The 17,773-nt window shown below is 35.3% G+C and overlaps 1 protein-coding gene across 2 annotated transcripts in view; it reads left to right on the forward strand.

Annotated features, from left to right (window-relative positions):
- hrg (poly(A) polymerase hiiragi) overlaps positions 1–17,773 on the forward strand; it is a 92,777-nt gene that overhangs the window by 48,215 nt on the left and 26,789 nt on the right. For both annotated transcript variants that reach the window (XM_081725550.1, XM_081725549.1), the window contains exon 9: positions 17,046–17,213. In XM_081725550.1, coding sequence (XP_081581676.1) covers positions 17,046–17,213 — 168 coding nt within the window. The remainder of the gene's footprint in view (positions 1–17,045; positions 17,214–17,773) is intronic.

The following is a 17,773-nucleotide window of genomic DNA, read 5'->3' on the forward strand; positions in this document are numbered from 1 at the left end:
CTGCACCATCGAATTGTGCATTATTTGAATGTAAGGTTACAAATAATAGACTTCCTTTTTACCCGACTTCGATCCGACATTTTCTTGAGTTATGGCTATTTTCGACTGGTCATTTACGCAGCGCCGAAAGGAAGCATTTATGCATCTAGGTTGGCCTATGCTTTTTGTCTAATTTTGGTGTCAGCAATCACCTCCTAAGCGTTGTTGTTTTGAAAAATCTTGAATGTTTTTATATCTAAAAGCCTTTATACAAAATTTCGTGCTTGCACAGTGGGCCATCCAAATACTTGATGTACAAAGTCCGTGACTTAGGCAACCCAACTAACGCCCGCTCCCAGATTAATTACGCCTGGTAAGTAGCTAGAACAGCAGCATGAAGTTAACCTAACTGTTAAAAGAACAAATCGTATAGAGTGTTTTTTGTGCAGGAGTGAGGAGAAACGCTGGCTGACGAAATGACAAAAGGGAGTCTTTGGATACTTGTACTCATAGTAAACAGCACAATACCAGAAAAAATATATACCAGAATATATATATACGGACAGCAGAAGCTCCGAACATAACAGTCGGGAAACTTAAATAATTTTATAATTAACTCAAGTGAGGGATTATAAACAAGTTAATTTACTTCAAATGACAATACATATATACGTATCAAATAATATACGGATAGATTATGCGGTATATGTATTAGGTTATTCTTTTATGTAAACACAAAGCCTTGCGCTGCGTTTTGAAACTATTAACAGTAGTCCTACCTACAAATCAATTAAAGTATGAATGGATCATTCAGGGGAAGAACCCAGCCTCTAATGAAAATTTTGGGTGTCTAACAGATTCCGGCGCTACTGATTGGTACGTAATATTACTTCGAAAGAAGAACTTGTCCGATTTCATTATTCGTTAAATGACTTTTGAAACTGCTAAATATTGGTATGCAGTAATTTATTTGTAAATATTAAAAATGCAAATTCGATAACACTCAAACGTGTTGGAGAACTTACCCGTACTAAGCGTACTTCTTAGGTTGCAAATATAACTGAGGGTTCGCGATTTTGTTTAATATTTGTGCAAATTTACACATTGAGACACAAAGAGCAAAGGAGAGAATATAGTGTCAATAAATAACAATTTAAAAATGCACGAAATTAACTGTTAATATCAAATATAGAATCATTGATAGAATTACCTCTGTAACTCATTTTCTCCACTTAATTTCCTTCCTTTATTTTCAGGATTGCATCATCACTGAATTTCTTCACTGGAGATTATCTTTCATGTAGCAGTATCCAACTAGAGCACAGCGTTGTAAATGAAACATTTTAAAGAGTTGCAAATGGCGAGGGGGGAGACTCGAACTCGGATCACCAGTTTACAAAACCACAATGCTAACCACTCACCTAAAGCGTTACTTATTGGGCACGAATAAATAAAGTGCATTTTCTGCTCGCTCAAAACAGTGCATAGTTAATAGTCAAATTCAAAACACAGGAATATTTAATTGAGAACACGGATTCCTTATATTACAGTATTCACTAAATTACACTAGCCTGCGATGATTTTATTGCATAAGTGCAATATATTTCTGTGATGTGGTGAATGCCACCTAAGCCTAAAAGTGAGGTTAGTTTTGTCTCATCACATCACATTTTGTGACAAAATCGAGATAATCATTTTACTTATACATTCATATGCTTCTCAAGCCAGGAGGACTAAACATCCTGATTGGCTGAAATGCTATTACTCTCATTGCATGAAATGTTGTAGCAGGAGCTACACAACAGCTTATCGTATCCGCCTAGCGGTACGGTACGATAGTAACACATAGCGGCATTGTTTTGTTTAGTATATTGCTTTTCCTGCGAATAATTCATACAGCTTTTTTGTAAACTACCTAATTGTGCTCAGTGCTTTGAAGTCCCTAATATCGTAAGGTGTGCTTAGTATTTAGTGACGAAAGTGAAGTGATTGTTCGTAGACTTTTCGGAATGCAGCGTCGAGGTTGTAAGAATAATCCAGACATATTCTGTTATATATGTGGGACATTTGTGCCCATGAAACAACAGCGCAATATAACTTCCTTTGTGCGAAAGGCTTATCTTGCGTATTTTGGTATAGCATTGGGAGATCAGGAATATTTGTGGGCACCACATATGCTTTGTCGAACATGCATCGAACAACTGCGGCATAGGATGAAAGGTGACAGACGAGCATTACCGTTTGGAATCCCTACTGTGTGGCGTGAGCCTACTGACCACAGCACCAATTGCTACTTTTGTCCTGTGAATGTGAAAGGTTTCAACAGTAGGAACAGGACTAAAATTGTTTACCCAACTACAATTCCATCCGCAGTTTACCAGTATCCCATGGTCCTGACATACCTGTCCCACAGCCACCAGACCAATTAAACGAAGCCTCTTCCGAATCTCCTAGTACAACAATGACGATTTGGAGTTTGACTCACAAGAATCAACAGAGCCTATACTTTTCGAACAGAGTGGTTTAAATGATTTAGTTCGTGACCTTGGTCTCACAAAGGAATCTATCGAACTACTGGGATCACGACCAAAGGCCTTGATGCCTGAGACGACATAATATTGGTACAGGAATCGTGAACAAGAATTTGCTGCTTTCTTTTCTGTGAAAGATAATATAGTATTTTCCAACATTCCGGAGTTAATGCTAGAATTAGGATCGCCTGACTATGATTAATCCCAATGGAGACTTTTCATCGATGCTTCCAAGCGGATTTGAAGTGTGCACAACGGAAACAAGCTTGCATCCATTCCAGTTGCTTATTCTGTTGTCATGAGAGAAAGCTAAGAAAACCTTGATTTGATGTTGAACAAGATAAAGTACCACGAACATCAATGGCAAATATGTGGGGATTTTAAAGTCATCGGTCTTCTGTTGGGTCAACAGTCAGGTTATATCAAATTCAAATGTTTTCCGTGTGAGTGGGACAGTCGGGAAAGGGTAGTCCACTGGATTCAAAAGGAATGGCCAGATAGGCAGTGGGATGTTGGTTCGAAATCTTACAACGTGCAAGTCTTGTTAATGCACATGATATACTGTTACCTCCTCTTCACATTAAGCTTGACTTAATGAAACAATTTGTAAAGGCTGTGAAATGCTTTAAATATCTGTGTCAAAAATTCCCTGGCATTAGTAATGCAAAAATTAAAGAGGGCATCTTCTATGTTCCAGGTATTAGGAAACTTCTTGGTGATGCAAATTTTGAAAATGTCATGAACCAGAACGAGCGTTCAGCACGGCAAGCTTTCGAGATGTAGCGAAAAACTTTCTTGGCAACAGAAATGATCCAAACTATAAAGACGTGATGGAAAGAATCCTACTGTGTTTTAACGAATTGGGTTGTAACATGAGTTTGAAAGTGCATATGCTGTTTTCCCATTTGGATTATTTTCCAGGCAATCTTGGAGTCGTGAGTGAGGAACAAGGAAAGAAATTTTATCAGAACCTCAAGGAACTCGAACGTTGTTATCAAGGAAAGTGAAATTGCAACTACTGCTGGTTGTTGCAGAGAGAAGATTCTGCTACTAGTGACACGCGTGCTGCGACAAGACGCAGTTTCTCAGGGAAGAGGCGTAAAACCCAGTAGTGAGGATTTTTTGTGCGGCATGTCATGACCTATGAGTGCGTTATTTCCCCCTTTAAAAGGGCGCAGATAAGAGCACAAATTCAAAAATACTATGGAGTTTATGTTTGCTTGCTTTAAGAGTCTTACTGTTTTATAGTGAATGCTTATCCATAAACATTCGTCTTTTTTCCCCGTTTTCTTGCCTTGTGTGTTTCTAATATCGTGAGTACAAGTTAACTTGCTGTTGCATACATCACTAGAAATTCAAATATAAGATATTAATATTGCTTATATTAGTAAGTGTACTAGTATTCGTAACAGTGTTATGAATACCAATAAACAATTAGATACACTGATATTGGCAAGGTTAATATGCAATTTGCAAGAAAACCTAATGTGCAATGACTAAACCAATTTTTGTTCTGAATTCGGTACACCCGAAATATGAAACGTGGCATACTATACTTCATGCAATGATACAAAAGTTAAAATTCGCAGGCTAGTGTTATTAACATTTCAGATATTTAACTGAAACTCCTTTATTTTGAATGAAATACCTCGCGTATATTATACTCGTAAACAAACTAAAGACGAATCAATTACTGTGAAGTAATTGTGGTTCAGTTGTCAAGGTACTTCACCAGTAATCTGAAGGTAATCAACTCGGATCCACGAACGACCAGTATATTTTTCTTTCATCGGTGGCGATTGATCAGCGATGACATGTTCTATTATCTTGAGATATTTGAATACTCGGATGTTTCAATACTTGACCTATCAAATCTTTAGGAATAACAATAATAATAATAATAATAATAATAATAATAATAATAATAATAATAAACTAATAATAGTAATAATTATCTCATTGAAGATTAAAAGTTAGGAGCTTATTATCACTTAGGGCATAACATTACAACCAGAAACGTGATATTTGGCAAGAATATTTCGGTTTGTTTAGTGTTGCCCATGAGAAGAGGAATTTCTCATCTCGTTTCTAAAACAAAAGAAAATTGAGACGAGAATTAACATTTTACATTCGAGACGGGACAAGGCTAACTCAAATTATCGTCTCGCTTTGGAGATGAGAAATTCAGACAAGACGAAAACTATCGTAAGCATTTCTCGTTTTATCTAGATTCTCGAAATAGTGTATGTCCATTCTTTAAGTAAAAATTGCTTTCTAGACTGAATCTTATACGCTATTTTGTTACCTTGTATTTCTAGCTCATCGAATTTATAATGGTCTGTGTAGGTATTTTTGTAGCAAAACTTTTACAATTACTTTTGCATATCCTAAAAGTTAGTTTATTATATGCCTTACTGTTCAGTGATATTCAGTTATTTTTATTGCAGTTATTTTTCTTAAAACATACTGTAGAATACTTTCTACATGAAACTATAGTGGAACGCTTTCGTTTAAAATTTTTGTAGTTACGTCCTGTTGCAATGTAAATAAGCATACTGAAGTTGATAGGAAAAGAAAAAGAAAGGATAAGAGATACTTTCGAATGATTTCTGTCCGAAAGGAAACGAGGGGGCAGAAATAAAATGCTAGCTCCTGGGCAATATTAATATCGAAACTTTGGATGCTTAAACAGAGACTAAGTAGGATTTATCTTCATCAGGATACATAGCAAGGAGCTTTCTTTGGATAAAAGACTTTGAATTATGTATGTGTTATATTGATATTTTAACAAAATATACATACGAATATAAAAAAAGAATAGTTCCTATTTACAGATTTTGGTTGAACGGATATATGGAACGTGTTGGAAATGGCGAACGAAAATATTATTATTCCTAGCAGTAGGAGTAATAGTGGAAGACGTTAGGAATAATTGCTAGGAAACACCGTCGTTTCAGACACATTCATGACCCATACTAGGCCCTAAGTATGATCCTGATGTATTCATGAATTGTTTGCTAATCACGTTACGTTCTCCTACAGAACGAATCAAGGTTGTAGACAGACATGTGACATCATATTGCTAGTATAATATTTCCTCTGCGAAGAAAGCAGTTTCCACTCTAATTTGTAAGACCGAAAGAAATTGAGTATTTTTCACTTTATTACACATCAGAAGTATGAATATTGTAGTTTGGTAAAAACAACTTACCGCAGCGGGAATCGAACCCGGGACCCCTGTATTACGAAGCGACTGCTCACGCCACTACTCTAAGACTGCTCTGCTAAGTACGAGGCAAAAAGCATTCGTGTATGTAGCAAATTGCACACGTTTACGATAACGACGAAACAACTTAGTAATACTTGTTTTACTGTTATTTTCAGTAACCTTGAACGACAGGGACACGAACACAGATACATGAGTACAAACAAATTCAAAGGATCACACACCGGCAATCGAACACGGGACCGCGAGCACTAAACTATCTGAGGCAGTGATGGCGTGGGTCAATGAACAACTTGACCCACCACCCATCATGACCCACGAATCACCACTCACCGTGACCCACTCTGGCCCACCACTGAACATAACCGACTCTGACCCACCACCCACCTAAACACATCATCATCAACTCTGATACATGATCCACGGCCTCTTCTTTACTGACTAAAGAGTTTATACTTGTAATAAATTCTAACTAGTCAGAGTTTGAATTGAGTTATTTTTACAAACCAACCTACTATCAATTTAGCATATATAGAAAGTGTTATCGCTATCATAAAGAAGAATTGTGAAAGATGCTATGTGATGTTCTGTTTATTTTCAATAAAGAGTTAATAGACTGAATTTCAGCTCTGTAAGTTCAACGGCTTGTCAGATACTCAATTTTTTTCGCAAAAATTCGGATCCCCACTACCCCTTAAGATATTATTATAATGAAAGTGATATGATAACATCCCACTTTGGATTAAGGCCTAACTATATACCAAAAGTCATTTCATTTAACTTTTCAATTTGGCCGTGATGATCAGGCACACATCATTACATCCATTTTTTGCATAATAATATATATATTATAGTGATTCAAAAATTAATTTTTTCAGTAGTTACCTCCTCTGAAAACTCACACAGGCTGTGCGTCTTGAAAGCCAAGTAGTAGTATAAATCCTATGCTATTATTGCAATTACAAATATCAATATTTAGAAGATGCCTACAGTTCTTTTTTCACTTCTGATACTCATCTGAGCTAAGTAAACAGAAACAAATGAAAAAGGAAGGGTAATGGAGGCCTTGAAAGTAAAACGTAGACAAATTCACCAGTGTTCCGAAGGATATTTTTAAATCACGCTTGACCCTACCCAGAGGAGCTAAATACGCGATTCTGTTTAGTTATCCGTTTGTCGCCACGTAGCAGAAATATAGCAGAAATCCTGGCGCTGCTACTGATGAACTTCGCAGTCGAGTGTACTAGCGCAATGGGCTAGTAATTATAATTGCTTTTCGTGAAGGTTCAAACCCGGGCCATATATTTTTTTATATTTTATTTTTTAAATTTTTATAACACTTTTTTCATTAAAAAAAGATGAATAATACTCAAAAAAATGAATTACTTACCTTACGCGTGCAGTTTTGCTACACGAATCCATAGTATAGTCAGTAGTAGTAGTAGTAGTAGTAAGAGTAGTCGTAGTAGTAGTAGGAAGGGGTTAGAAGCCCCACAGGGCTAGTTTTGTTCCACCTTACTCTCATGATATTAATTTAACCTCAGCTGCTTCTTCAATTTTCTTTAATTCCAACGAAGTGACAATTTTGTGTATTTAGTTCCCATGGATAGGGTCGAGGGCGAAAAAAATATGCTGTTCAGAAGATACTGTCTACAGTGCAGTAAGTAGAGTGGGTCATGGTGGATTTTGGGTCGCAGTGGGTCACATGCTATTGACCCACGACCCACTGACCTACTCAGAAAACTCGACGCATTTGACCCACCGACCCACTCCAACTCTGATCGGATGGTGAATTACTTGATTCAAGCTTGAGTACTTTGAATTACTTGATTCAAGGCAAGTAAGCTTGAGGTGGACAACATCGTGCTCGTGGGTTTTCTTGGTACATTCCAATTTCCTCCCACTTTCTCCTTCCACTAATTCGTCCATCATAATTCACTTGCTTTAATCATGGTCTCCCTTATCCTAACAGCCATAATCGTGGAACATTAAACGCAAAGATCACGAAATATCAAAAGTGTTAATAACAGTATGTCAGAAGTGCCTAAAGGACATGAGTTGCAACGAAACTTTGTGTAGGGACAATACTCAGAAAATAAAGGAATACGTGCTTTTTATTTTCTGCGGAAAAATCGATTTTAGGGGGGAAAACAACCAAAAGTTTGAAATTTGACACCCGAAAATCAAAAAGAGACCGAAGCGAATGAAACTGCACAGATATTCTAGACCCGAAATAAGGGAATATGTGTTTCATATTTTCCTGGAAAAAGCGGTTGGGTGGGCACGGATTCCGCAAAACCTTCGATCATCAAATATCAAAATTGCTAATAACAGTATGTCAGAAGTGCCTAAAGGTCATGAAGAGTTGCAACGAAACTTTGTGTAGAGCCTATACGCAAACAGAAACGAATATTTGTTTCTTTTTTCATTTTCTGCGGAAAAACTGTTTTAGAACGCAGAAGCTCCCACCAAAAATTCTGAAAGTTGACACTTTAAAGGCAAGAAGGGGACTGAAGTGAATATAATTGTGCACAGATATTGTATACGTAAAATGAGGGAATATGTGTTTCGTATTTTCCTTAAAAAAAAGTTGGGTGGGGCGCAAACCCTTCCAAACCTTTGATTACGAATTAGCAAAAGGGCTAATAAGTATACGTCAGAAGTGCCTAAAGGATATGGAGAATTGCAACGAAACTTTTGTAGGAGCAATACGCAAAAAGTAAGCGAACATGTATTTTTAGTTTGTGTGGACAAGCAGTGTTGGGGCCAAAGCCTCGTCCGAAAAAGCAAGTATTATCGTAGAAGTGCAGGAAGGAGGGATCGAAGCAAATGAAATTGTGTGTAGATATTGTATATGTAAAATTAATGCAATTCGTGTTTCCCAATTGTCCCCATCCGATTTGCTCCAAATTTAGCACATCAAAAGTAAACATAAAATAAATCGACACGTGTTTTTCTTTATGTGGAAATTGCTAGTTTGTCTTTCTGTTTGTATCACGCTAGAGAGCGCAATGTTCAGTCTTTGAACTTTTGAGGGTAGAAGCAGGAAACACGCGAAATTCACTGTATTGATACTAACTTCTAGGTCATCTATCTATTGGTAAAAGTTCACTGTTTTAACACTAACCGTTTCTTACTTATGGCGTACTTTATAGTATTTTAGGGGGCGCCTTTAACCCTTACAATAATTCTCCCCATAAACAAAAACACGTGTCGATTTCTGTTTACTCTTGGGGGCGCTGTGGCTCAGTGGTAGAGCGTTCACCTCCGGTGCTTGGGGTCCCTGGTTCGATTCCGGCTCGGGCGTGTAGACTTTCTGGTGGACAAACACCGTGCTCGTGGGTTTTCTCGGGGTTCTCCCGTTTTCTCCCACTTTCTTCATTCCACCATTTCATTCATTTCTCATTATCACCGTCTCCTTTAGCCTAACCGGCATAATCGTGGGACGTTAAACTTAATGATTTCATTTCATTTTCTGTTTACTCTTGGTATGCCAAATTTGAAGCAAATCAGAAGGGGACAATTGGGGAACACGAATTGCCTTATTTTACATATACAATATCTACACACAATGTCATTCGCTTCGATCCACTCCTTCCTGTACTTCTACGATTATATTTACTTTTTTCGGAGAAGGTCTTGGCCCCAACAGTGCTTCTCCACACAAAATAAAAACACATGTTCGCTTACTTTTTGCGTATTGCCCCTACAAATGTTTCGTTGCAATTCTCCATATCCTTTAGGCACTTCTGACGTATAGTTATTAGCACTTTTGATAATTCGTACTCAGAAGTTTGGAAGGGTTTGTGCCTCACCCAAATTTTTCTAAGGAAAATACGAAACACATATTCCCTCATCCTACGTATACAGTATCTGTGCACAATTACATTCACTTCAGTCCACCTCTTCTTGTCTTTAGGGCATCAACTTTCACAATTTTTGGTGGGGGCTTTTGCACTCACTCCAGTTTTTCCGCGGAAAACGAAAAAAAAAAAAACAAATATTAGTTTTCCTTTTGCGTATAGGAACTAAATACACGTTTCTGATTTTTTGCAGTTTGCGATTGTCCAAACTTTCTGGTGTATGTATTGTGTATTACAGTAATAGAAGAAAATTGTCACTTCGTTGAAATTAAAGAAGAAGAAAATTGAAGAAGCAGCTGAGGTTAAATTAATATCATGGCAGTCAAGTGGAACAAAATGAGCTCCGCGGGGCTTCTAACCCGTTCCTACTACTACTACTATTACTGCTTATACTGTGGATTCGTGTAGCGAAACTGCACGCGTAACGTAAGTAAATCACTTTTTTGAGTACTATTCATCTTATTTTAATGAAAAAAGGTATGAACATTTAAAAATAAAATATAAAAGTAAAAAAAAAAAATCCTTGGTCTGGGTTTGAACCTTCACGAAAAGCAATTATAATTACTAGCCCATTGCGCTAGTACACTCGACCGCGAAGACCGCCAGTAACAGCGCGTGGATTTCTGCTGTATTTTTGCTACGTGGCGAGAAACGTATAATTAACCAGAACCGCGTATTTAGCTCCTATGCGTAGGGTCGATCGTGATTTAAAAATATCCTTCTGAACATTGGTAAAATTGTCTACGTTTTAGTTTCAAGGTCTCCATTACCCTTCCTTTTTCATTTGTTTCTGTTTACTTAACCACAGACGAGTATCCCTAAGTGAAAAAAGAACTGTACGCATCGTTTGAATATTGATATTTGTAATTGCATTAATAGCAATATGACTTATACTACTACTTAGCTCTCAAGTTAACACCGGACCCCCCACCCCCACACTTCGAGAATAGAAATGAAAAAAATAGGGAAGAATGAAACAAAATAAAATGAGAAAAACAAGGATCAACGTAAAAAATAAAAAAAAAACTACAAGAAGCTTTTGGTTACTCTTTCTTATGAGGAGATTTGTATTACTTGCAATACATGGTGGCGAGGAGAGCGAGATATCCTGGAAAAGTCAGGGAATTTGAAATTTCTAGAAAAGTTACGGAATTATAAGAATTTCTGTTACTAGTCAGGGAGATTTCAAGCTTCCGAAAGCATAGTGCCTTTGTGTAACAGCTTGGACATTTTTTATCATAATTTTTCGTCATCGCATCATTGCAGTATCAAACATGTTATTTCAAAAACAATTTTCTACTGCTCCTTTAACCTGTCATTTGCAGCAGACAGTAGTTGACGGAATAATAAAAACAAAAATTTATGTGGAAATAAATTTCTGTTAACAATTGATTCAACAGAGAAAGGAACACAGATAGTGTAAAATTTTTACAAGATATTATTGAGTATGTACTTTTTATAATAGTGAATATGTAGTTTTTATAATAGTTAAGGTCTTAATGACACTTTTTAATGTTATATTTAAATGAACAGAGGAAGGACGTAAATATTGTAAAATCTTACTTTTTTTTATCATTTTACTCGAGATTTCATAGTTATTAAAATACTTACTAACATATCCTCATTTTATTGTCCTAACAAACTAATATATGTTGATAGTAAATGTAGTTTAGATTCATCGAGCTCCTGGTCCTTCAGAATTTCTTGTCACCCCTCTTCCCCCCCCCCCCCCCCGGTACGAAATCCTGTCTAAACGAACCAATGTTTGTTCCAGTAAAACAGTGTAGAATGATCGAGTCTCTGGTGTGATGACCATAGTATTTCATGTCACGGACTTCCCCCTCCCTTCACGAAATCCTGGCTACATGCCTGTTTCAAGAGACACAGCCTATTAGGTTTTAGAGGAGCTAACTACTGAAAAAAATACATTTTTGAATCACTATAATATATATATATTATTATATAAAAAATGGATGTAATTATGTGTGCCTGATCATCACAACCAAATTGAAAAGTCAAATGAAATGACTTTTGGTATATAGTTAGGCCTTAATCCAAAGTGGGATGTTATCATATCACTTTCATTATAATAATATCTTAAGGGGTAGTGGGGATCCGAATTTTTGCGAAAAAATATTAGAGTATCTCACAAGCCGAAACTTACAGAGCTGAAATTAAGTATATTAACTTTTTATTGAAAATGAACAGAACGTCACATAGCATCTTTTAAAATTCTCTATGATAGGGGTGACACTTTTTATATATGCAAAATTGATAGTAGGTTGGTTTGTAAAAATAACTCAATTCAAACTCTGATTAGTTAGAATTTATCATGATTTTATTACAAGTATAAACTCTTTAGTCAGTAAAGAAGAGGCCGTGGATCATGTATCAGAGTTGATGACGATGTGTTTTGGTGGGTGGTGGGTCAAAGTGGGTCACGGTGAGTGGTTGTTCGTGGGTCACAATGGGTGGTGGGTCAAGTTGTTCATTGACCCACGTCATCACTGCCTCAGATAGTTCAGTGCTCGCGGTCCCGTGTTCGATTGCCGGTGGGTGATCCTTTGAACTTGTATGTCCTCGATGTATCTGTGTTCGTGTCCCTGTCGTTCAAGGTTACTGAAAATGACTGTAAAACAAGTATTACTAAGTATAATAGAGACAAGTTACGGGGATACTTTCGGTGAATCAGAAAAGAAAATGATTTGAGGCATCAGATTCCAGTTAAGGGGTCGAATTACTCTTAAAACCAGTTTCTGCTTCATGTCATTGTGTGTTTATATCTCTATTTTTGTTTTCTAATTTAAATTTAAAGTCTCTCGACTATAGTATATTATCATGACCGAAATCAGTGTGTTTCGTCGTTATCGTAAACGTGTGCAATTTGCTACATTAACGGTTTTTTTTTTTTTTTTTTTTTTTTTTTTTTTTTTTTTTTTTTTTTTTTGCTCTTAGCAGAGCAGTCCTAGCGTAGTGGCGTGAGCAGTCGTTTCGTAATACAGGGGTCCCGGGTTCGATTCCCGCTGCGGTAAGTTGTTTTTACCAAACTACAATATTCTTCTGATGTGTAATAAAATGAAAAATACTCAATTTCTTTCGGTCTTACAAGTTAGAGTAGAAACTGCTTTATTCGCAGAGCAAATATTGTACTAGCAGTATATCGTCACATGTCTGTGTACAACCTTGATTCATTCTGTAGGAGAACGTAACGTGATTAGCAAACAATTCATGAATACATTAGGATCATGCTTAGGGCCTAATATGGGTCATAAATGTGTGTGAAACGACGATGTTTCCTGGCAATTATTCCTAACGTCTTCCACTATTACTCCTACTGCTAGAAATAATAATATTTTCGTTCGCCATTTCCAACACGTTCCATATATCCGTTCAACCAAAATTTGTAAATAGGAACTATTCTTTTTTATATTCGTATGTATATTTTGTTAAAATATCAATGTAACGCATACATAATCCAAAGTCTTTTATCCAAAGAAAGCGCCTTACTATGTATCGTGATGAGGACAAATCCTACTTAGTCTCTGTTTAAGCATCCGAAGTTTCGATATTAATATTGCCCAAAAGCTGACACCTTCTTTCTGCCTCGTCGTTTCCTTTCGGAAACAAATCATTCGAAAGTATCTCTTATCCTTTCTTTTTCTTTTCCTATCAACTTCAGTATGCTTATTTACATTGCAATAGGACGAAATATTGAGGTCTTAAATCTTCTGTAATAATAATAATTGTATTAACATTTTTAAAGTTGCCCTAAACTTAAACAAAACTTACAGATAAGTAGGGATTTTGGGAGTCTTTCCGGACCTCCAGGACACACCCCTGCAACTACGAAAATTTTAAACGAAAGCGTTCCACTATAGTTTCATGTAGAAAGTATTCTACTGTACGTTGTAAGGAAAATAACTGCAATAAAAATAACTGAATATCACTGAACAGTAAGGCATATAATAAACTAACTTTTAGGATATGCAAAAGTAATTATAAAAGCTTTGCTACAAAAATACCTACACAGACCATAATAAATTCAATGAGCTCGAAATACAAAGTAACAAAATAGCGTATAAGATTCAGTCTAGAAAGCAATTCTTACTTAAAGAATGGACATAAAGTATTTCGAGAATCGAGATAAAACGAGAAATGTTTACGATAGTTTTCGTCTCGTCTCAATTTCTCATCTCAAATCGAGACGATAATTTGAGTTAGCCTTGTTCCGTCTCGAATGTAAAATGTTAATTCTCGTCTCAATTTTCTTTTGTTTTAGAAACGAGATGAGAAATTCCTCTTCTCGTTGGCAACACTAAACAAAACCGAAATATTCTTGCCAAATATCACGTTTCTGGTTGTAATTTTATGCCCTAAGTGATAATAAGCTCCTAACTTTTAATCTTCAATGAGATAATAATTATTATTATTAGTTTATTATTATTATTATTATTATTATTATTATTATTATTATTATTATTATTATTATTATTATTATTATTACTATTGTTATTCCTAAAGATTTGATAGGTCAAGTATTGAAACATCCGAGTATTCAAATATCTGAAGATAATAGAACATGTTGTCATCGCTGATCAATCGCCACCGATGAAAGAAAAATATACTGGTCGTTCGTGGATCCAAGTTGATTATCTTCAGATTACTGGTGAAGTGCCTTGACCACTGAACCACAATTACTTCACAGTAATTGATTCGTCTTTAGTTTGTTTACGAATATAATATACGCGAGGTATTTCATTAAAAATAAAGGAGTTTTATATATATATATATTTTTTTTTTTTTAATCTGAAATGTTAATACTTTAGTGAATACAGTGATATAATACACTTCGAGTTCTCAATTACATAATTCCTGTTTTGAATTTGACTATTTACAAGGCACTGTTTTGATTGAACAGAAAAGGCTCTGTATTTAATCGAATCCAAATAAGTAACGCGTTAGGTGAGTGGTTTTGTAAACTGGTGATCCGAGTTCGAGTCTCCCCCCTCGCCATTTGCAACTCTTTAAAATGTTTCATTTACAACGCTGTGCTCTAGTTGGATACTGCTAAATGAAAGATAATCTCCAGTGAAGAAATTCAGTGATGATGCAATCCTGAAAATAAAGGAAGGAAATTAAGTGGAGAAAATGAGTTACAGAGCTAATTCTATCAATGATTCTATATTTGATATTAACAGTTAATTTCGTGCATTTTTAAATTGTTGTTTATTGACACTATATTCTCTCCTTTGCTCTTTGTGTCTCAATGTGTAAATTTGCACAAATATTAAACAAAATCGCGAACCCTCAGTTATATTTGCAACCTAAGAAGTACGCTTAGTACGGGTAAGTTCTCCAACACGTTTGAGTGTTATCGAATTTGCATTTTTAATATTTACAAATAAATTACTGCATACCAATATTTAGCAGTTTCAAAAGTCATTTAACGAATAATGAAATCGGACAAGTTCTTCTTTCGAAGTAATATTACGTACCAATCAGTAGCGCCGGAATCTGTTAGACACCCAAAATTTTCATTAGAGGCTGGGTTCTTCCCCTGAATGATCCATTCATACTTTAATTGATTTGTAGGTAGGACTACTGTTAATAGTTTCAAAACGCAGCGCAAGGCTTTGTGTTTACATAAAAGAATAACCTAATACATATACCGCATAATCTATCCGTATATTATTTGATACGTATATATGTATTGTCATTTGAAGTAAATTAACTTGTTTATAATCCCTCACTTGAGTTAATTATAAAATTATTTAAGTTTCCCGACTGTTATGTTCGGAGCTTCTGCTGTCCGTATATATATATTCTGGTATATATTTTTTCTGGTATTGTGCTGTTTACTATGAGTACAAGTATCCAAAGACTCCCTTTTGTCATTTCGTCAGCCAGCGTTTCTCCTCACTCCTGCACAAAAACACTCTATACGATTTGTTCTTTTAACAGTTAGGTTAACTTCATGCTGCTGTTCTAGCTACTTACCAGGCGTAATTAATCTGGGAGCGGGCGTTAGTTGGGTTGCCTAAGTCACGGACTTTGTACATCAAGAATTTCTGTGGCCCACTGTACACCTTGCTCTTCCTTGCATACACCAATGAAGTTTACCCCCGTTCATCTACTCCTTCAGGCTGAAAATTAATGAACTAACAAACTTTTATAATGTGAAAAGTACAAGAATGAACTTGAAATAATTCAAGGAAATCAAGTAACAGTGAAAGTTGTCAGTATGATTCAAGAATGAATATATCGTGGAATAATATTGTGGCGGGAGTTGCCAATGTCATTCAAAGATTTTTCACATAGCCTTCTCTGTCCTTACTCTATCGATCAAATTCGACGTAATCGCGATGATGGGTAGCGTATAACAATTCTAAGTTAAGTCAAATAGACACAAATCACCTGCTTTATTATTATTATTATTTAAAAGTATAGATTCTGTAATGTAAGCATTACATATAAAGAAGCATAAATTATAATAGACGGTACATAATAAACATGGATACTTACAAAATTTAATTACAAAATGAAAACAATAAATGTGTTCAACATTTCGAATAGACAGTAACAGTTTGTTAGAACCGTTTGAAAATTTACCATTGAACACTACAGAATTTTTCAATCTCTATTGTAAAAATATTTAGTGCTTTTTCTTGTAATTTTATCTCTTGTCACGAGAGTAATAAAAGTTTAGTCAAGAGTTTCGCCCTTGTTAAGCCCAGAAATAACCTTCTTCCCCAATAGGTGTGTATGCCATTTCTTAATAGTTTCGGTTCCCGTCGCTGATATGATTAGATATGTCCTCTTCATTCATCATAGGCTGCATAAGTGGAACTCAAAATGGAAAAATGTGATGACGGACGTAGATTCATTTTTTGATAGTTTTATGAGACGCAAGTTCAATCGAACTGGATCTCTTCCTATTTTTTCCAGTTATCAAGATTAGCAGAGAAGTCAAACTTGTCAAGTTTACCACAGAAGGGCCAAATCTCTTCATTAATTCGATATCTGATAATCTAAGCTCTTGTATCTTCTGCCAGGGGCTCTAAGTAAGGTGGAAGAAACATTTGAATGTTAACACGAGTCTCCAATTTGCGTATGAAAGCATTTTTGCGAACTAATTTCAAAATCAGCAGCAACTCTTGGAATCCGAATGGAGCTGAATATAATGATACCCTTAAAAAACAAAACACTAAAGGTTAAAAAAAATAAAAGTAAACGGAAACTAATTGATTTCCATTCCATGTCCATAGAAATAAATAAATAAAAACACGTGTCGAACTGTTCTGACCCGGACACTTCTAATATATTCAGTACTTAAAAATAACTACCCTTACAATTAAGAAATGTTTAGATTATCTTACCAAAAAATTATGATAACTGACTATTGTGATAAAAGCTAAAATATCTTTCTTTTCTTTTTCTTTTTAATAGACATTTTATAGTTTTACTCGCTAGTTCTGCTTCCGCGGAAGATCATTTGGAATGGTGTGGTTTAGTTGAATCAAAAATTCGACATCTTATTGGTAACCTGGAAAGGAATCAACATATAACACTAGCTCATGTGAACCCTGAAGGATTCTCTCAGCTTGAACCAGAACCGTAAGTACAACTCTTGTTAATCAATTACTTGAGATATCTGATTTTTGCACTTTGCAGAAAGTGGGAACTGTTTTCTGTAAGAAGGATTTCCTTTTTGTCATCCTTTATTATTATTATTATTATTATTATTATTATTATTATTATTATTATTATTATTATTATTATTATTATTATTATTATTATTATTATTATTATTATTATTATTAAAAAACATTCTTAAATATAACATTTAAATTACTTTTTGAGTTATTTAAGTTTTATTTGAAATAGATGAAATAGATATATTACCAGTAGAGTATACGTAAGAATATTAAGAAGTACAGTAATACCCCGCCCAACGGAACTCGGGACTATGGATTTTTTATTTTTATTTTTATTTTATTTTATTTATTTATTTATTTATTTTTTGGTAACACTGCGTCTGCAATTTTTCGTTTGACGACAATGCAGCCCGCTATCTTAAGTGTTTATCTTGTTGTGATATGCGTTGGGCGCGTTTCACACAAACTTTTCATGCATGATTACAGTTCTAGGATCGAGATGGTTAAGATTGTTTTGTT

Source organism: Thermobia domestica, chromosome 9 (assembly GCF_964235325.1).
Source record: "Thermobia domestica chromosome 9, izTheDome1.hap1.1, whole genome shotgun sequence".
NCBI lineage: Eukaryota > Metazoa > Arthropoda > Insecta > Zygentoma > Lepismatidae > Thermobia > Thermobia domestica.